The sequence below is a fragment of the Neomonachus schauinslandi genome, chromosome 12 (assembly GCF_002201575.2).
Source record: "Neomonachus schauinslandi chromosome 12, ASM220157v2, whole genome shotgun sequence".
In the NCBI taxonomy this organism is placed as follows: Eukaryota; Metazoa; Chordata; class Mammalia; order Carnivora; family Phocidae; genus Neomonachus; species Neomonachus schauinslandi.
This window is the reverse complement of record NC_058414.1, coordinates 18,523,243-18,544,251: the sequence shown is the minus strand read 5'-3', so window position 1 is coordinate 18,544,251 and position 21,009 is coordinate 18,523,243. Positions and strand designations below refer to the sequence as shown.

The following is a 21,009-nucleotide window of genomic DNA, read 5'->3' as shown; positions in this document are numbered from 1 at the left end:
AACAGTTTCAGAGTTGTAGGGCTCTAGCTTCTCTCTTCCTGCTCTTCCAATAGCTCTTCTTCACTGAGCGGTAGCTGAGCTCACTACACCTCCCTGGGGAGGCTGGATCAGAGTTGGGGCTTGTGATAGCTTAGCACAAGCTGATCGATGGGTGTGCCCACTGCACAGGACCCTGGCGCCCAGGGCACGGAGGTGGGTGGGCAGGGCTAGTGTTTATTACTTAACCCTCCATGGAAGCTTTCTCTCAGACCCTTCCTGCACCCCCAGCCCTACCTTTCCTCCTCTTGTCTCACCCCTGAGGGCAGCTTGAGAACTTCCACCGCTGTGGAAGCTGTGTCTCAAGCCCTGAGTGGCCCCCTGGGGTCTCGTGCCCTTCTCCCTGGGATTTCTCCTTCTCTGGTTCGCCTCGCTTTGGCGCCCTTGTACACCCGCACCCTGGAAGGGATTCTGCAACATGGATCCCTAACAAGCTCAGGTGACAAGCCACCCGGTTTCCTCCGCCCTTTGAGGGATATAAGCTCTGCTTCTTGCCTCCTTCGGGGCCCATTCCAGTCCCTGTCCCTGACCCAGATCCTCTCTGAGCTGCACAGCTGGACAGTGGTATCCGCTAAACGACATAGTTCAATGGTCACTCTTCTCCGTTTTGCGCACAGCATCTGGCTCACGCAGTGCTGGTGCAGCGCGGAAACCTGATGAGGGCGCTCAGCCCAGGCGGGGCTCCCCGCTCTCGGCTCCCCAAACACAGGCTCTTACCCAGCAAAGCCCCTCCCCCAGCACGCTGGCCAGTGGGGAGCCGGTGGGCGGCAGGTGGGAGGGGACGGAAGGGACGGGTGGGAGAGGTCAAGGAAAGGAGCACCGCACATGCTCAAGTTCAAGAGTCTCAGACCACGCCAACCGGGAACGGACACTCTGCCATGACTGCTCGCGTGGCTGGCGCGAAATGATGGTGCAGTAGCAGCATCGGAAGCTAAGGGGCGACCCCAAACTTGGAAGAACGCATACACATGGCAAATGAAAGAACCGAAACAAAACACTGGTACTGTTTTCTGTAAATCTTAAATTCACGTTCTTTTGCCTTTTGCTTTTTTCTTCAAAACTAAAAACTGGTCAATTAAAAAAGGAAGAAGCAAGGCCAGAGCCACAGGCACGGCACAGGAAGCCGACTCTCCCCGGCTGCACGCCCCCCACCCCCCCCCCCCCCCCCCCACCCCCGCCTCGGTCTTGGGGCGGCCAGGCATTGGTTTGGAAGTGGCTTCACAGTCTTGTTATGGAAGAGTCCTTATCCTGCCCGTTCTGTTTGTGGTCTTCTAGGAAAGAAAAGAAAAGCTTGTTTCAAAACCATACACTTGGGATGACCCGCAAGAATTCAAGAACAGAGGCTCAGTTTTCGCGGCTGTGATACGGAGCCACCTCGGGCCGAAGGCAACGGTGATGGGCAAGTGAGGCGCCGGATGTGGAGGGCTCAGGGCACCTGACGCGGCCACGCAGATCCTCGCTCCGGGGAAGACACAGGGACACATCCCGTGCACATGCATGGAGGGGGTCCCCTCCTGCAGAGAGAACTGGAATAATGGACCCGTCTTTGTTTTTTTCCTCTTAATTTACCTCTTCCTACCTAACCTGTAGACCACATGGAAAATTCTCTAAGGAAGACGTCTAGTGTTGGATTAAGCACAGAGGCTTTGGGTTCAAGTTACTTAGCCTCTTAGTCCGGGTATCTTCAATCTATAACATGAGGATCATCATTTCCCTCACAGGGTTGCTATAAGGGTTATATGTATGTAATGTATGTAAAGGGCTCAGCATAGCTCCTGCAGAGAAAAGCCTCACCAAATGCTATTTTATTATTATTACGTTTGTTAAGGGTGACCGTGTAGCCAACAGGTGCAGTCCGCAGACTGTGCGAGAGGCCAGTCACGAACAAGGGCAGGTTACCAGGGCATAGACGCCCCCTTCTCTGCGTCGTCCCCCCTACAACCTCCCACACAGATGCTCAGGCACAAAATGGTGGAGACACTCTCCTTGATCTGGGGATACAAAAACTATTTCCCTATAATCTTCACCCAAACACTACCCAACACTGGTGGGGAAACCCCAAAGGCCAAAATGCAAACATACTGCAATTTGGTATCTACAAAACCAACAGCACATCTAAGACAACATAACACAGCTATGCATGTATTTTTTTTTCGCCTTACCCCACCCTCTACCCTCCTGGCCTCCCTCAGAGGCACACACACTCCACTGGAGAAAATAATTTGTACACTGACTACTTTCACACTTTTGAGTTTGTAAAAACTCCTAGATCTACCCCGGATATTCCCACCATGAAACCACATCTTGAACAGTAGCCACAACTCACCAGAGGCCTTGAGAAGGGACTGATGCATCAGTGCCCCGAGCAAGGCCCTTCGGTCAGCTCATTAATTTTCACAATAACCTTAGGAGGTAGGTGTCACCTTTGCCATTTAAAAGATGAAAACACTGAGACTCAGAGAAGGAATGTGCCTAGTATCACACAGCTGCGATTAGTAATTGGGGCTAAGACCTATGTGTTTCTTATGTGTCAGGCATTTTCTAGAGGCTTTATGAGAAAAAATTAATTTAATCCTCACAAAAGCCATATGGGGTAGGGGCCATTTATGATCCCCTTGTGGGTGAGGAAACTGAAGCACAGGGAAGTTAAGTAACTCAGCTAAGGACACACAGCTACTAACAAGATGGCCAAGCTCTAGAAGCCAGGAAGCTATGCTCTTAACTGTAGCTGAGATATGAGCCAGAGTCTGCCCCAATGCCCTCGCTCCCACTGCTGGGGACCCCTTGTTCTTTTGCCCCTGCCCCCCGGTAACTTACCGGCCGGCTGTGTCCTGGGCTGGATATGCTTGAAGGACTGGATTGTGACAAAGCTAGGCTGCTATTTTTCCCGACCTGAAAGACACCATAGACGTCGCACTCAGATCCACCAGCCAGCCTGCCGCGAGAGAACCCCCCGGTATCTGGGCCGCCCGGGGTCCAACAGCGCCCTCCAGTGGTTAGCCGCTCGCGTTTCCGTCTTAGATGGCAGAGAAGACGCATACGGCTCCGGGGGCACCTCCCGTCCCACAAGAAAGGTGGAATGGAGGGGAGCTCTTAATTCTGCTTCCCAGATGTAGCCTGTGAGTTCCAGGGGTGAGGATGAAGGCGTCTGGCGAGAGCCTCGCCCGTCCTGGGGCGGGGTGGGGGGCATTTGCCCCTGCAGAGGCCCCTGCTTCTCCACCTCTGACCTCCCAGACCGGTCCCAGAAGACTCCCCGGGACTAGCTCAGCATAAAAGCTTGCCTCTTATTCTGGGTCCGTTTTCCTGGCTACGGGACATAGCGACCACCTTGCTGTTCTTCAGAAAACTAGCCAAATGGCCCTGGGCTTCCCCCTTCCAGTGGGAGCCGGGGCGGGGTCCCAAGAGGCGGCACGGGCGCCTGTGGGTGTGGCCGCCGGGCTCCTCCCCTTTCTCTGAACCGTCCTGGGCCCGTGGCGGGCGGGTTCCGCAGGTGAGTACCCAGCCCACAGGCAGCTCCTCCTTGGGCCTATAAAGAGCTCGTCCTCTGTGTTAACTCACCTTTGCATAAAGACATCTGCCTTATACTCGCAGTCCTGTTTTTTTGTTCAATTTAATATCTCTGTGGGAAATGCTGGTCTTACATCTACCAGATACAATTAAATAGATCCCCAGTTGGTTCCCAAAGCACATGTTTACCTTGAATTTCTCAACCTACCTCATGCTTTTCCCAGTCTCCTAACAGAATCGACACAGATTGCAAAGACCTTTCCCCAGCACTTGGACATCACCAGGGGTGATCCTGGACAAAGGTTTTCTAAATGGCCCGGTGACAAGCACCCAGGTATCACCCGCATGAGAGAGCCGATGCGGGCTAGACCCGCGGCAGCTGTCCAAGGCATCAGCTTTTTTGATTTCCCTCTTGATAAATAATCTGGTAGAGACCCGTCTGCTCCTTTCTCCACTGGTTTTGACTAATTGTGTTTGCTAAACATTTCAGACGGTCCTGCTGACCCAAGAACAAACAGGGCAACGTCGACTCAGTACAGAGACATTCCATGAACACAGAGGCATGAAGGTTGAGAGCCCAGACTCCAGAGCCAAACTGCCTGGGTTTAAATCTCTGCCCTACTATTTCCTTGCTGTGTGACTTTGGGCATGTTGTTTAACCTTCCTGTGCCTCGGTTTACTCATTTGTAAAATGGGGGGTAATAACAGGTAACAATTAAATGACAATATATCTGAGGTGCTTGGAACAGAGCTCATCCCTAAGTGTTTGCGGCTAGAACTTTATCTAAAATGGGTGACACTAGGGGGCGCCTGGATGGCTCAGTCGGTAAGTATCTGACTCTTGATCTCAGGGTTGTGAGTTCAAGCCCCAGGTTGTCAGGGTGTGGCCTGTAAGCCAATAGGGTGACACCCCTGACCTGCTGACTCAGAGTCTGCACCTTAATAAGACACCCCCCCCACACACACACATCCCAGGGGGTTCCTGTACACATTCAAGTAAACCCTGGTTCTGCCCTTCATCATCCTGAGGCCTGAAAGTGGCCCTGACCAGCAGTGTGGTCTCAGGAGAGGGCCCTGTGGGTGCTGGCCCCCCTCCCCTGCACCCCTGGAATCAGGGGGTTAGAACGGTGGGACACCTGCTGCAGCTGTAGACCGGTGTGAATGTCCCGGGCTCCAGTGTGAGCACCTACATCTCCTTGTCTCACCTTGGCCTCAGTTTGCAGCCTGTCTAGCCCCTGGGATCCAAACGTGCTGTTTCTCATGTGTCTACTTGTGATTTGTGAATCCCCCTCAAGATGCTCTCTTCCTGAGCTTTTACAAGCCTCACAGAAAGATGACATAAAACATTAAAACATCTGCTTAACAACTGCCTCTCATCTCTCCAAAGTCCTCATCCCCACACAGGGCTGGGCTGAGGGTCCGGCCCACTTAATTCTAAACCTGGGCAGCGGCAGCTGTCTGGGCCCTGGGGCACTGGCTCTCCGACACCTCCGCCCTCTGCGCCCCCAAGCGGCAGCACCTGGAGGGGGTGGGGCCTCTCAATAGCCTCCCACCCCCCCGCCCCGCCCCGCCCCGCCCCGCCCCGCCCCGGGAGTCGGAGACCGGGGAAGACCAGGCGGGAGGACGCCCGAGCTTGGACTCTTCCGCCCCATCGTCCTGGGCTTCCTCACCCTACGCCCTCCTACTTGCACAGTGGCACCATCGGACACGTCTGGGCCAGTTGGTGTGAGATGCGGTTTTACTGTAGGAGCGGGAATACTCAGTCACCGGGGAGGCGGCCGCACCAGCCACCACACCCCAGGTGGCCCCCCATCGCTGAACTTGCCTGGGCCTCGGGCTCTTCCTAAGGGGCTTCCCAGAGACCAGATTGAATGAAATCGTCCTCAGAGCTCAAGATACAGAAGAGGCAGAAGTGGAGGGGGACTTCTGCATCTCCCCGTGCCTCAGTTTCCTCTCTGTAAAGCGGGGATAACAAATGCACCAACTGCTCTGTGGCGGGGCTTAAACGAAGTGACATTTGCACAGTGCTTAGAACAGCCCAGCACACAGCAAGAGCCGCACAAAGTGTGTGTTCACTAAACCGTCCTCAGAACCGAGGCCGCTCTGTTCCCGGGCTTGAGCTGCCCGGCTCGGCAGGAGCCCCGCCCAGCCCGCTCCGTCCCGCAGAGCCCACGAAGGCCGAACCGGCAGGCCCCCGGAAGCACGGGTCCCTTACCTGCCGAGAGGAGGTGCTGTTAACGGTATCCGGCACCGGCGCGAGAAGGCTGGGCGGGTTCTTTTTGTGAACGCTATTCATACCAGGCATTTTAGTGATTTTACAGGCTTTGCTACTAGAACTCGAGTTCTTACGCTTTTTTCCTTCTGATTTGTCAAAAGAGAGGGGCAGCGAAGACACGGCATTGTGTGAGGCCAGAGAGAGGTCCCCTGCAAGGGAGGGCACAGAGAGGGGACAGGAGTCACTGCTGCCGCCCACCGAGCCCCCGTGTCTCACTATGTCCGCGGGGCCGCCGGGCAGCGAGGTCCGTCCTGAGGGCTCCAGTTTGGCACTGAGTGGGCTCACCCCATTGTTTGAGCTGTGCACAGACAGACTGTTATAGGGAGGGGCCGCCTGATAGGAGTTCAAAGCTGAACTGGCATTCAAGACACAGTTCTTTTTGTGGGGCCCTGATAATGGAGACGAGAGGGATGTCTGCAAGGTTAATGAGGAGGAGGAGGACGAGGAAGTCGAAGGCTGCGGCTTCCTCTTTTTGTTACTTGGAGACTCGTCGCTACGGACGGACAGGTCTTTGACTTTTGAGGATTTGCTGGTTTTGGTTTTGGATGGCTTGTGGGATGGGGAAGGGATGACGGCTGGTATCGGGGACACAGCAGATGGGGCCTTGAAGGTTGAGTCCATGATGCTGAGGGTTGCAGCCACATGGGGGAAAGCTGTGGTGTGTGACATGAGGGCGCTCGGGTCCGGCGACGCCACAAAAGCTGCGTTTGAGAGCATGGCTGATGTCATTATGTAAGAAGAGGTGAGTCTCGAGCTGATGGGAGCTGAAGGAAGATACACAGCACTGGGGTTGTTGAAAGGCTGGGAAACGGATGCTGGAACGGGGGTGGTGATGTGGGCTGCCGGCGAGGGCATGGGGCTATCTGCCGCAGGAGGGATCTTCCTAAACATGAGAGAAGAGTGAAAGAGAAACCGTGAGAAACAGGCTTGGCAGCGCTCCGGAGGCTCGAGTACGTGTGAGCGGCAGGGCTCCACAGAAACCCCGGTCGAACCACACTATGGAAGATGAAGCCTTGAAGGATGGCGGACTCTGAGTTATGGCCCTTCCCTGTGGTTCCCCCCATTGCAACATCCAGAAACCTAGTGTGAATCACTTTCAGGTTCTCAGATCCTTTTCTCCATGCCTGGCTACTGCATAATGGCTGATTTGGGTTCATGAATAAAGGCGAATGTTATTTAGAATATAAATTTCCCCAACAGTATTCTCTCTCTCTCTCTCTTTCTCCGCTTTTGTTTTTTGGCAGTGATGACGGTGATTGTTAATGAGCGGTAGTCATTTCACAGGTAGGTCCCGGCTTGAGTAAGAAGTGTGAGGACAGGGCTTTGCCATCTGTACCTGGGGGACAGGCCTGCACACTGCCTCTCGGGCCTTCCCAGCCCTTTGGTCCTCGCCGCCCCCCACTCCCCCGCTGGCAGGCCAGCATCCTCTTGCCTTTGCTGTCTGCAGCCTCTACTTTATTCTGCAGAGAAGCATGAACACGTGGGCTCGGGGCTGCTGGCTCCCATTTATTCTTATTCACCTCACCCAACCTCAGCTCTTGCTCTGAGGAGCTACGATGGGGGTGTGGCTGCCCATCCACAGGTCTTCCCGTCCCTGTGTTAGGATGCGGTGAGAGGACAGGGACCTGCATGGATCCAGACCAGGGGGTCAGGAATTTCCAGTTTGTTCTGAAGACAGATGCAGGATATGGGCACAGGAGAATACACGGTCGGTGGTGGGGGGGTGTCTTCCAGGAGGTTGGGTGCCTGGGAGCAAACTCCCTGTCTCCTGCACTCTGTGGGGCCCAGGCCAGCATCGGGTGGCGGGTCATTCCTGGGGCTTTCCTATAAGCTCCATCTGTTGACTCCCACCTCCAAACCACGGTCTGGCTCAATGTCACTGCTACTCTGGGAACCAGGAGGGGCACAGGGGCCTTGGGGTCACCATTTGTTCCTGATTTTTTTTTTTTGCAGGAAAGGATACTGACCTCAGGAGCCAGGTGAATATTTTCAAACGGGCTCTTTCCTATCTTGCCCCTAGCTCCCCCTCCCCGCTTCCCTGGAAATCATTTTCAGTGTAGCTGAGCACCCCCCAGCAGTCAGGAACTAGCTCTCTTTCTCTGAAAGCAGCACTTGAAGGTGGGCCGACTTGGGACTTGCACCCCCCAGGGCTTCGAGCAGGTGTGAGACGGGGCCTCTCGAAATTCCCTGGCTCCTTGGAGGCCACCCTCTCAGCTGTAGCAGCAGGATGGGGCGCCCCGGGATGCCAGAAAAGAGGCCCCACTGAGGAGAAAATTCCTCTCCTAGCACTGCCCTGAGGACTCGATTTTCTGCCTGCAATTTGGTGGAGCTTATGCTTCCATCTTTAGGGTGGAATCCAGAGGAGTCCTTGAGTACAGAAGCACAGGGTCCTTGAAAACATCAGATCAAACGGATCAAATATAAGAGGAAAAATGTTGCCAAATCCACTGTGGCCGTGATGGCGTTCGAAAATCTACTTTTTCTTAAGCCCAAAGGACGTAAAAGGCCTGTCAGCACTCAACCACTGTTCCTTAGTACTTGTTGCAATGAACCAATGAGTGAATGAATGGATGGATGGATGGGTGGGTGGATGGGTGAGCAGGTGAATTCTCAGCAGCAACATAACTATGCATGAGGGGCAAGGACTCCCACGATAGCGGACCCGAGAGGTCTGGACATGCCCTTCAAACTGTCTGGCACTGCACAAGCCCGCCCTGACGCTTTCGGGAAGGTTTCTCGGGCTGTGTGGCATTTGCACACTCTCCCTGCCATCTCTGTCAGCAGCCCACTCCATCTTTCCCTGACTCCAGTTTCCTACCGGCTAAAGTAGGGATAGAAATACATGCGGGCAGAGGTTTGGCAGGGACTTGTAAGAAATGTTATTTATGGATACCAGATGGCTCCTTTAGAGAGGACCCCAATCGATGGCTTTAACCGGGCTCTACTCCAAATGCCCCGATTTGTAATTTTCCCACTGAATTGTATTAAGTGTGTGTTTCGACTTGGGCGGACAAGCAGGGCCGAAGTCGTCAGTCTTACCCGGCTGACACTCGGGATTGGGGTGGATGCTATTTTCCTAGTCTCCTTTCTGTCCCTTTTCTTTGTCTCCCCGCTAATCCTAAGTGGAGGGCAGAGGCGGAGGGGAGAAAGGGCGGGGGAGAAGCAGGGCGAGGGGCACACGGCGGCTCACTGTCCTGGGAAGCCCCTGCCCCCCGTGCTCAGCAGTTTATGTGTTTTTCTAGGGGGCTGGCAGTGGACTTCAGCTCTGCGGGCCGTGCCCCGGTTTCCACTGTGCACGCTGGCCTGGGGAGTCCCGTACAAAAGCCCACAGATGCGGATAAATTACTGAGAGCGCCCCTCCTCCCCTGCCAGCTGGCGTGGAGATCCAGATGCTGACCTGGCTGAAAGAGAATACTGTGTTGGCGTCTCCTGATGCAGAGTTAAATGCTTGTTAAAGAAAAAAGAGTCTTGGCCGTTCCTTTTCTTCCTAATGTCTTCCACGCCCCCATCGGCTGCCATCCCTCCAGGTTCGGGCCCGTCGGGGCCTGGGGTTTGGGCAGCGAGGCTGAGAGGGCAGCGGGGTGCTACGCTCTCCAGAGTTGACACCCAGGCAGCCCCAATGTTGCTCAGTGACAGCAGATTGGTTAGGCAAGTCCTGAAAAGGGGGGAGGGACCTGATGCCCTGGGGCTCGGGTTTCTGTGCCTGAGGAGGAAAGGAATATGGAGCTTGAGCTGACAGGACACCAGGTAGCGAAACACAGATCAACACATTCCTTCCACGTGTCCGGGATTTACACTTCCACAACACAGGAGCGCAAAGAGCTGCGAGAATCCCCAGGGCGGGCTGCCATCTTGGGGGGACAAGCGCACAGGGGCCAACCACCAAAACACCGAGAACCCAGGAGCCCCGCATGCAGCACCCGGTGGCGGCTGTCCTGAGCAGACACGGGCCCCCACCGAGGGCACCCTTCAGACACACTGAGCTGGCGCGTCAGTGAGAAGAAACGATAAGCTTCTCTTGTGGCCCTTTCCAATTCTGCACTAGGTGTCCCCATGGAGTCCGCTGGGACAACTACCCGCACACCCCGTGGGGCTGGCTTCTGCGAGGAGGTCGGGTCTGGGAGGTGCCACAGCTGCCGGGAGAGGGGCCAGCTCTGAATTCTGCTCCCGGGTCCCCCCCATAGCACCCTTCCATTCTCAGGAACCCTCCCATTCCCACCTTTCCCGGGCCTCCCTGGGCAGGGTTCGGGGTTCGGAGTTCCACCGTGGCTTTCCTGACCCGCCTGGGCGCAGACCTGAGAGGTCCATGACGCTAATGGATTATGATGTCCTGGGGGCTCACTTCTGTAGGAGTGGGGGTGCGGGCTGGCCGTGCAGGATCGAGGGGCCAGCCTGGAAGCCCCCCCATGTGCTGTGGTTGGAAAGGGTCTAGCTTGTCACCCTTTCACAAGGCCATTTGCCTAAGTCAGAAAGTTTCCTTCCCTTTTTTACGAGTCTCCTGTTAAGATGTAAATACATTGGGAGGTGTTGGAGAAGAAAGGGGGCTCAGAGAAATGGAACATAAGCTGGGGTTGGGGGGGATAGAGAAGTACAGGGAGAGGCGAGGAGAGAGCTCTAGTGAGGTGGGAAGGGCGAAAGACAAGCTTAACCAACTTCCAACATCACTCAGGATCCGCCCTGTTGGCCGCTGTACTTATTTTTTTCACAGGACATTAAACAATTAGAAATTGGTCCATAGGGCGCCTGGGTGGCTCAGTTGGTTAAGCGACTGCCTTCGGCTCAGGTCATGACCTGGAGTCCCTGGATCGAGTCCCGCATCGGGCTCCCTGCTCGGCAGCGAGCTTGCTTCTTCCTCTGACCCTCCCCCCTCTCATGTGCTCTCTCTCTCTCTCTCATTCTGTCTCAAATAAATAAATAAAATCTTTAAAAAAAAAAGAAATTAGTCCATAACCATTGTGAAATTTTTAGTATCGACATTGTAGCATTAACATTACGGCAGAGGCATATTCTCAGTATCCTTAGATGTTCTTGGTCATAGCCCAAAGGCCCTTTAACACTCTTAAATAGACAAGATCTTACCTAACGCCTTTTTCACTTTTTCACTTTTCACTTAGTTTAGAACACAACACAACACAAAAATGATCCCCGAAGGGGACAAAGCATACCACACGTTGTATGTGTCTCTGAGAAACTGTGGGAAAGCCATTAAGAAGAGCTGGCATTTACGAATTAACCAGGGATCCTGATTTCAGAATCATTTTGTTCTATGAAAAGCCAACCACCACATTCATCCGGAAAGCTAGGGTTCAGACATGTGGGGCAGCTCGGAGCGTATATTGCACAAAAATGGCTCACTTACTTCCACATCTGTGAATTCAAGTGTTTTTCTACCATGGAGTTTAGTGCGAATCGAAAACGATCCCATCTTCTATCAAACACATAGTACCCTCGTCCCATGAGGCGACTCCCGAATGAGCAAAACTGTGAGGGGAAAAAACATTTTAATTTTGATTACAGGTTAATAAGCTAATATAAACCATGCAGAGAAAAATAACATTTGCACAAAAACACACAGGGGTACAATTTTGCTCAAAATAAAGAAGCAAATAGTACGGAAGCCAAAAATACTTCTGTGGTGCTTTCATCTGTGCTCTAGATTTTCTGCAGACCCTCGCACTGGGGCTCAACCGTAGTGACATCCAAGTTTCTGTGGCACTGAGGGCTACCTTCTCTACACCCGGGATCCAGCCAGTCTTATAGGTTAAAAACAAACACACAACCTAAACCAAACCAAACCAGAAGCCAGGGGGATTTTCCAGTACTGCCTGCCTATGGTATCACCTGTCTTCTCCGGGGACTCGGGGGTTCTCTGCTTCTCATCGTGGTAATGGACACTGCTTGTCCTGATGCTGTCTGCCAACTGGTCAGAGCTTTCCTATCTGTTGTAGACAGAGCCACTTCACTTCCAGTGAGGCTATAAACTCCTTCCTTCCCCAGTCCTGACTTCACGTCCACCTCTCAGCACCTGTAGGCTGCCCTGCGACAGGTCACCATTACCATGCTTCCGTTCATGCTGTTCCCTTGGCTCATTCATGCTGTTCCCTTTGCTCCCTGTCTCCTTCCCTCTTCTCTTGAAGTCCCAAATTCTCCCCTCCTTGAGAGCCCTAATCAAGACTCTCATTTCCAATGGTCCTTATGTGACCAACCTCATCCCTCTGCGCTCCCACCGCACACCTATCACATGCTTTATTACATTTCACCTTGGAATTGCTACATGGCTGTTTCATGTTCTATATAAATAGTTTTATGTGCCTCGCTTGATTTTAAATGTATAAAAAGGCTGGAAGCCTTGTTTTCTTCTTCCTCCTCAGTATGAGGATGGTAGGGAAGGGATTTGGATTAAAGAATGGATTGGAGAGACAAGGTCCTACAAAATGTTTAAAGCAAATCATCACATTTAAAACACGTGGCTGAAATATGAGCAGTAAAATGTTTAATGAGCATCACTGGATTATGATGTTAGGGCAACCAGAAGGCCAGCAGACAGAAATGCAAGAAGCGACCTCTGAGAAGGTGACATTTGGATGGTCTAGAGCTCAGGCGAGTCTGCCTAAGACTCTGTAACTCACATCCAGCTTCTCCTCCTTCCCCCAGACCTCCCAGCAGCTCCCTGGCCTCCCTCCCAGACACAGTGATGGGTTTGGCACTCATTCCACAAACGCTTCCTGGAACCAGCCTTTGGAACGGTTCTTAGGAGGAAATGTAAGACCTTCCCTTTGTTTTGTTTCTGCTTATGTTTGGAGGGTTTTGCATTAAAATTTTGTCACCCGTCAAACCTGGTACTCCTGATGAAAAACTCTTCCCTGCACTTTCATATCAAGTGCTTACGGACGGAGCAAGAAAATATACAAAGGGGGTTCTCCAATGTGGAAGCCAGTCCCCCGGCAGCATGTGGGAGGTGTTCCAGGTCTAGACATCTTTTCTTCCTTCGTCCTAGTTGCTAAAGACACCCTGAATGACCGTTTATGACAAAAAATGATTTAATATATCAACTGACCATGAGAAAAAGGACAAAGCTAGGAAATAATCCATAAGCTTTCCATTTAAATCAGCAAAACATTAAGGGCGTACAAATCCGCCATGCCCAGAGTTGAGCTAATCCACTGGAGCCTGGCAGCCTGTCATTTAGACAAATACCCTGTGCTCTGGAGTCCGGCCTTCCAGTAGAGTCCAGTCTCTCTTTCAGACTCAGAAGCTGGAGGCTCCCTACTGTCTTTGCTACCTATGTCCCTAATTCAATACAGATGCAGGGTTAAACGCCCAAGAGGCTCCTGTTCTCTGCCGCATATCGTGCCTTCGATGATGCTGCGGATCTTCCCTGCGCCAGCCACCGTGGCAGATTCCACTGGCTGCCAGGCTCATCCACTGCCATCCCACCCGTACTTCTCCCCGCCTTTTCCTGCCTCAGGGAGCTGCCCTTCTGTTCTGGTATCTGACACAGAACAGGGAGCAGGGAAGTGGGGGGATCCCTTCCCAGAACCTTGAGATGAATCATGGCTACTTTCATCCTGTGTCACTGCAATCCCATCGTTTGGAGCCCCCAATTGGTGTCAGGGTGGGCATGTGAGACATTTGTGCTGGACGGAAGCGGAAGCCTGCTGGGGGAGCTCACTGGACGATTTCAAATGATATAAGATAGTACCTTAGAAAAAGACTCCCTTTCTGTTGGTCCCTTTTCGCCCTTTGGAGAATGCTAGTGGGTGAGGATGTGACATGGGAGCTGTTGCAGGCACAGGGAGACCGTGTGCGACAGGCAAAGAGGCTTGCAGAGATTCTCACTCAGCAGCACCATATTGCAGAGATGCTGAACCAAGCCGGCAACCACCTACCTCTGGACCTCTTGTTCCATAAGATGAATCAATGGCTGTAGTGAATACACTATATATGAGTTCAGTGTTCTATTCCTGGCAGTCAAAGGCATTCCTCCCTGTCCCTATTTCTGCACCGGCCAAGCAGCAAAGTCTCAGGCTATTGGTGAACCACAGGTCACCATCATCCCCAGAAACAGGAAGTGAATTTGGCCAGATAGAAGGGAGGAGGGACTCACTCCATCTTGTCGCAGGATTGATTTTTTTTTTTTAAGATTTTATTTATTTAAGTAATCTCTAAACCCAGTATGGGGCTCGAACTCACAACCCCAAGCTCAAGAGTCACGCGCTCCACCCACTGGGCCAGCCAGGCGTCCCAGTGCAGGATGGATTTTCCCCACACAGCTCAGGACATCTAGGGATAGTCAAAGGTAACCTTGCAGAGCTCAAGCTGGGACCAGAGCAAAAACGGGCCATGGGGTCCCACGTTCCGGGCCCCTCTGAATTTGGCTCCGTGATGGTAGCACCAGGCAGTCCCTTGTTAAGTGCTTGTAGGGCAAACATAAACAAGCCTTCAGCTCATGCCTCCTTATATTTCCCACCTCGATTTCAATGACCTTCTGACCTGTCCAAAGTGGACTCTTTCAAGGAATTGGGAAGGAATTGTACCTTTGCTGATGTGAAATGCTTTTCCTCCTCTCCTCTCCTCTCCTCAACACACACACACACACACACACACACACACACACACACACATTCTCTCTCACAGTTCTGGAGCCATATGGTCACACTTACTAATAACAATAAAACTCAGAATCAACAGGGGAGAAAAGCAGCTAGGGCTGGCCCCTGGTGTGCTGCTAAGACAGACGGTTTCCAAAGCAGGTGAGCTAGACGAACTCTGGAAACCAGAAGCTCCATTTTCAGCTGGGCAAGGTCAGCTCCCCAGTACACTTACACAGACACCGTTTCTCAGGCATTCTCGCTTCAAGGTGGACCACGGCTACTCAGGGGTTTAAAGGATTATAACCAGTAGGGAACCTTCTGTGATCTTCAAGGGTAAATCGAAGGCAATCATTCACCCTCAGGGTAAACCTTTCCATCACCCCTGTTCTGGCAGCCACTCCTTAGGAACCCGTGCTGTCTGGCAGGATGACCTAAATGCCTGCAGGGCACCGGGGGAGGGGGAAATGCATGGACGGAAACACGGTGGCCTACCGCAAGAGGTCTGGGGTGGTGGGTAGAGAAATGACAGTCTAACTTCTCGGGTTCGTCAGCTCCATCCATCTCCCCTTCATCACTTGACAGTCGGCTGGTGAGGTCACCTCCGGCGGGGGGCAGGGGGGGTTCCGGGGTGTAGCCACTGTGATTTGAAGATGTGCTGCTGCTGATGCTATTTGCAGATGATGGTCTGAGGGCAAGAGAGAATGGACAGCATGAACTTGACTGAGGGAGGAAGACCCACCCGCTTGAAGGGGGCTCAGAAGACAGACGGATCAGCTCTCTCGATACATCAAGGAAGGCGGGTCAGTGGCAAATTTACACAAGGGAAAAATTCAGGCTGAGATCAGGTAGCATCAACCAGCTTTCTACAATGATCCTGTGGCGCTTAGGCTCTGCCCTGCTTAAGTTCAGGCACCAGGGAAAACAGCAGTGTAAGTGGAATATAAAATACAGTAATAGAGAATTAACTTCAAACTAGTCTTCTAATGAATTCAGTTAACAATTACTCATCTGTTTGCATGTAAGTAATTTGTACTTGCCATGTAGTTGCTTCTTCCTGAAAGTGGAAACTGACAGGAAGATCAGCCAAGTAAACAACTTCAGACCAAAATATCAGTCACGATGGAAGATAGCCCTGTACTTGTGTTTTGGCTACTAAACTATAGCTTTATGCAATTGTTATCACACTGGCATTGAAAAAGGTTTTGTCCCAGTGATGGGGCACAAGTCTCTTACTCCGCAGCCAGATGTTTCTTTTTTTCTTTTCCCATTTTTTTTTAAAGTAAGCTCTGCACCCAACATGGGGCTTGAACTCACGACCCTGAGAACAAGAGTAGCATGCTCTACTACGGACCCACCAACCGAGCCAGCCAGGTTTGTCATTTTATGTTTTTTCTTTTAAAGATTTTATTTATTTATTCGAGAGAGAAAGCACTAGCCGGGGGAGGGGCTGAGAGAGAAGCAGCCTTCGCGCGGAGCAGGGAGCCCAACACAGGGCTCGATCCCAGGACTCTGGAATCATGACCTGGGCGGAAGGCAGACGCTAGAACGACTGAGCCACCCAGGCGCTCCAGATGTGTTTCTTAATATCAAGTCACATGTAGTTTAATTGTATCTTCTGAGGATGAATGTTTCCATTTAACTTTTGACAAGCCACTAGAACCACAGGCCGGCATGGTTGGCTTACGGTAGGTGCTGAAGAACCATATTTCTCAAAGAAGGAATGAACGAGTTCCTTGTGTATGAACAATCCCGCAGATCTCATCTCCATGAAGGCTAAGCTTACAGAAAAGCAATGTCACAGTAGGAAGCACTGCATGCTTCACGAGCAGCAAAAAAACCAAAACAAGGCAAAAGCAAGAACAAACCAAACACATCAGTATCAGTAAAAGACTTAGAAGAGGTAAGTTATCAGTTGTTTTTCCTGCTTCTCCATTTTCATCAGGTGATTGACTGGGGTGAAATACAGGGAGAAAAAGAAGTTCAGGAGGAAAAAAAAAAAAAAATCCAGATTTTTTTTTTTTTTAGATTTTATTTATTTATTTGTCAGAGAGAGAGAGTGAGCAAGCACAAGCAGGGGGAGCAGCAGGCAGAGGAAGAGGGAGAAGCAGGCTCCCCGCTGAACAGGGAGCCCGATGAGGGGCTCGATCCCAGGACCCCAGGACCATGATCTGAGCTGAAGGCAGACGCTTAACAATTGAGTCACCCAGGCGCCCCAAAATCCAGATCTTTAAAAAAGAATGAGTTTTCTGCATTCTGCTTTGAGAGCTGCCCCTTCGAGCAGCATGAAGCAGCACTGTTGATTTTCTCCCTTCTCCCTCATTTTCACTCTCAATTCTCTCCAGGTGTCAAACAGCTGATTCAAACCAGATCCTCAAAGCACAGTCCTTTAGGGCGCCTGGGTGGCTCAATTGGTTAAGCGTCTGCCTTTAGCTCAGGTCATGGTCCTGGGGTCCTGGGATCGAGTCCCGCATCGGGCTCCCTGCTCCTTGGGAGGCTGCTTCTCCCTCTGCCTCTCTCTCTCTCATGAATAAATAAATAAAATCTTTAAAAAAATAAATAAATAAAATCTTAAAAAAAAAAAAAAAGCAGAGTCCTTTAAAAGCAAAGCCACCTCGGGTCATGATCCCAGAGTCCTGGGATCGAGCCCCACATCGGGCTCCCTGCTGGGTGGGAAGCCTGCTTCTCCCTCTCCCCCTCCCTCTGCTTGTGTTCCCTCTCTCGCTGTGTCTCTCTCTGTCAAATAAATAAAATCTTTGAAAAAATAAAAGCAAAGACACAAAGGTGGAAACAATCCAAATGTCCATCAATAAATAGATGAATGGATAAAACATAATATGGTATATCCATACAATGGAATATTAGTTAAGTCTTAAAAAGGAAGGAAATCTGGACACAGTTACAACACGGATGAACCTTGAGGACATGATGCTGAGTGAAATAAGCCAGTCACAAAGGACAAATATTGTATGATTCCACTTATGTAAGGTACCCAGAGTAGTCACATTCATAGAGACAGAAAGTAGAACAGTGGCTACCAGGTACTGGGGATGGGTGCAGAGTATCAGTATGGGAAGAGAGAAAGTTCTATAGATGGATGGTGGTGACAGTTGCGCAGCAATGTGAATGTACTTATGTCAAGAACCTGTATACTTAGAAATGGTTAAAATGGTAAATTCTACATTATGTATATTTTGTCACAATAAAAAAAAAACCCCACAAGAAACCAAAAACAAGGCCACACGTAGTTTTTCAGTGTTACTATAAGAACTCTGTTGGTGTGACAATTCATTATTGACTATCACCTTCCTATATTTATGAAAACAAAGATGCCATTCATTCTGCATGTTCCAAGTGTACAGTCCAGAGAACACATCACTCAGGTGCATTCCCAGATACCTACTCTCCTGTATAAGAAGGGGCGACAACATTATTGCCTACTTACAGCTGAAGACCCAAACACTGAAACAATTTTGATAATGCTGAAACATATAAAGAAAGAAAATGGCATCCATAATCCTGCCACTCAAGATCAAGTGCTATTACCATTTTGATTTATATCCTTCCAGATTTCTCTACTGTGCATACATGGGCACATGCATTTTTAAGCAAGAACTGGATCACACTGTACATACTATTTTGAGACATGCTTTTTTTTTTTTCCAGCCTAGTGATGTTGTAGAGACCTTTCCATGTGTAGAACTATATCATTTTTAATATTCCCCAATATTCCATAGTATGGATATATCATAATTTACTTAACTAGCCTATGGATGGACATTGACATCATTTCCAAAATTTCTAGCAGGCTCTTTTTGAGGCCTTCCCCATGGTGATAGGGCCTCCTTGTCCTGCAGGAGATAAAAGTGAGCTGTATTTTGTTAAGTGTGATTAATAGCATTTTGGTTATACAGGGAAATATCTTTACTTTTTAAAGATGCATTTGGAAATCTTTAGAGGTGAAATGCTATGATATTTGCAATTTACCTCAAAATGTATCACTAGAAAATGTAGATGAAATAAATATAATTGCAAATGTTAATACTACAGCTGTTAAAACTGGGTATGCAGGTGTTCATTTTATTATTCTTTCTACTTTTCTGTACATGGGAAAAATTTCATAACAAAAATTAAAAAAAGAAAAACCAGACACAAAAAACAGAAAGTGAACTAGTAGTACAGATACGTGTAAGGAAGTAGCTGAAGAACTTCCTGTTACATGGGCCACATGGATCGGACACACTTATCTCCTCATCCTCCCAAAACACTACTAAAATCACAGTAAAGGGATAAAAAAGGCATGGCCCCGAAGAACAAAGAGATCAGCAGAAATACAGCGATCCTTATGGTGGTTACTTCCCAGCCTCCATTTACCTCCCAAACCAATAATGGAAATCTCATTCATCTTACTAATAACTGGTTTGGAAAAGGGCATGAGAAATACATAAAAAAATTTTTTCTGGGGGGAGGCTGCAAAGATTTTCCTCATTTTTAAAATGGGACACAAGGAAAAAATGGTCTCCACCTTCTTCTGGATGTCCCTGGAAGTGCAGCAGCCATCTTGCTATAAACTTTGAAGATGAAACCGGGAGACTAAAGAGGATGGAGTAAAAGAAAGGCAGGGAACGAGAGCCGATTCCTCATCTTTGGGGACTGGTGCCCTTTCACCTCTGGACTTCTTGTCACGTGTGATAAGAAAATTTTTAATTATTTAAGCATTTAGTAAGACCAGGCTCTACCCCTTCCAATCAACTCTCCAACAAGAGAACAAAAGTTTACTCTCCAGAGAAACTGAACTGGAGAGACCCTAGACAAGGGGCTGCCAGGCTCAGCAGAGATCAGGAGAGAGGCACAGGGCTGGAAATAAGGTGACTGTGGGCTATCTCTAGTCAAATCCTTAGTGGTCATTCCTAGAATGCCTATCACCAGGCACATCACCAGGGAGAAGTCTTACCCTGAGAAACTGAATGGCCCCAGAGAAAAGTCTTCTAGATCTTGCCTTTGGGAACCCTCCAAAAAAAGGCTGATTGGTGACCTGATGACCTTTTTGTTGACAGTCCCACACAAAGACTTCCAATCAGCCTGTTAGCACTTCTCTTCTAAATGCGAATGGTTAGGGATCACTGAACATTCCTGGAACATCTCCATTATGAGACTGACCAGCCAAACTGAAACAATTTTGCATGAACACACATGAAAGAAATGAAGATAATGAAGCAAAGAGGAAAAAACTAAAGAACCTATCCTAAAGATATTAGAATGGTATTACCTCTGCAAAATGACAGTATCTTGTAGGATATTATAAGAAGCAGTCATAGGATGGGGGTGCCTGGGTGGCTCAGTCGGTTAAGCGTCCAACTCTTGATTACGGCTCAGGTTAGGATCTCAGGGTCTTGAGATCAAGCCCCACATGGGGCTCCCGGCTCAGTGGGGAGTCTGCTTGAGATTCTCTCCCTCTCCCTCTGCCCCTCTCCTCGCTCGCGCATTCTCTCTCTCTCAAATAAATAAATTTTAAAAAAAGAAGCAATTGTAAGTTCTTTTTATCTAAGAACCAGATCCCTAAGATTTAAAAAAGTGAATCATAAATTGGTTATTTCATATACAGTTTTGAAGGTAAAATAAAATCTTTCAGAAAGTATAACAAGACATTAAGAGAGCAGGAGAAAAGAGGTAAGAGAATGAAAAGATCAGAGCAAAAGGTCCAACATCCAACTAATGGGAGGTCAATAAAGAGAATAAAGACAATAGTGGGTAGAAAATTAGCCAAGATGTAACATACAAAATTATCCTTGAGACAGGTGTTCACAGACTGAAAGGATCTACTAAGTACCCAGTACTATGAATGAAAAAAGACCCATACTGAATGATCCCTGTGAAACTTCAGAGCCCCAGGTTTCAGAGATTAAAAACTAGTCATATGCAAAGAGAATGATAACAGACTTCCCAATAAGAACCTTTGGTGCTAGAAGCCAATAAAAAATGTCTTCATAATTCTGTAAGGAAATGATTTTCAATCCAGTTATATACTCAGATTATCAATTAAGTGTAAGAGGAGAATAAAAACATTTTCAGGTGTGTAAAGGTTCTAAAAATTGACCCCCTTTGCACCTTTTCACAGGAAGCTGATGGAGGAGATATTCCATCAGAATAAAGGAGCAAACCAAGAGACAGGGAGGCAATGGAACCCAGGAAACAGGTACTCTAACACAGAGTGGGTAGAGAGACCCCCCCAGGACGGCAGGAACTACTGGTTTTCTTTCTAAGTCTTTTGGTTCTATTCGACTTTTGAACTATGTGCCCATTTTACTTTTATTTTAAAAAAAGTTTAATTATGGAAAGAAAAAGAAAAAATGGTTGAAACAATAAATTCTAATTGCCAGATAAAAGAGAGATGAGGGGAGGAGAATCCTACAGAGCGAAGTTGAGCACAGAAATTTGTGTCTAGAGCGGAATGGGCTCTAAGAGCAGACACAGAATCATGAATGATGACGCACATGCACCCTGAGAAGAAGGAGCTCTGAATTTGTTCCTTTGCAGGCTTGTTTCACTCAAGATGTAGGCACCCTCCTGGTGATAATGGAGTGGTGGATGCTTTCAACA

General features: G+C 49.6%; 1 protein-coding gene across 2 annotated transcripts in view; it reads right to left on the bottom strand.

The window, feature by feature from the left end:
* Positions 1-1,231: 1,231 nt before the first annotated feature.
* ATXN7L1 (ataxin 7 like 1) overlaps positions 1,232-21,009 on the bottom strand; it is a 232,955-nt gene continuing 213,177 nt past the window's right edge. The window contains exons 8-12 of one of the 2 annotated variants that reach the window (XM_021682894.1): positions 14,905-15,097; positions 11,178-11,299; positions 5,759-6,701; positions 2,854-2,928; positions 1,232-1,307 (exon numbers count right to left, since the gene is read on the bottom strand). In XM_021682894.1, the coding sequence (XP_021538569.1) occupies positions 1,266-1,307; positions 2,854-2,928; positions 5,759-6,701; positions 11,178-11,299; positions 14,905-15,097 (1,375 nt within the window). In that variant the 3' untranslated portion in view covers positions 1,232-1,265. The remainder of the gene's footprint in view (positions 1,308-2,853; positions 2,929-5,758; positions 6,702-11,177; positions 11,300-14,904; positions 15,098-21,009) is intronic. The other variant, XM_021682895.1, reaches the window with a different exon arrangement.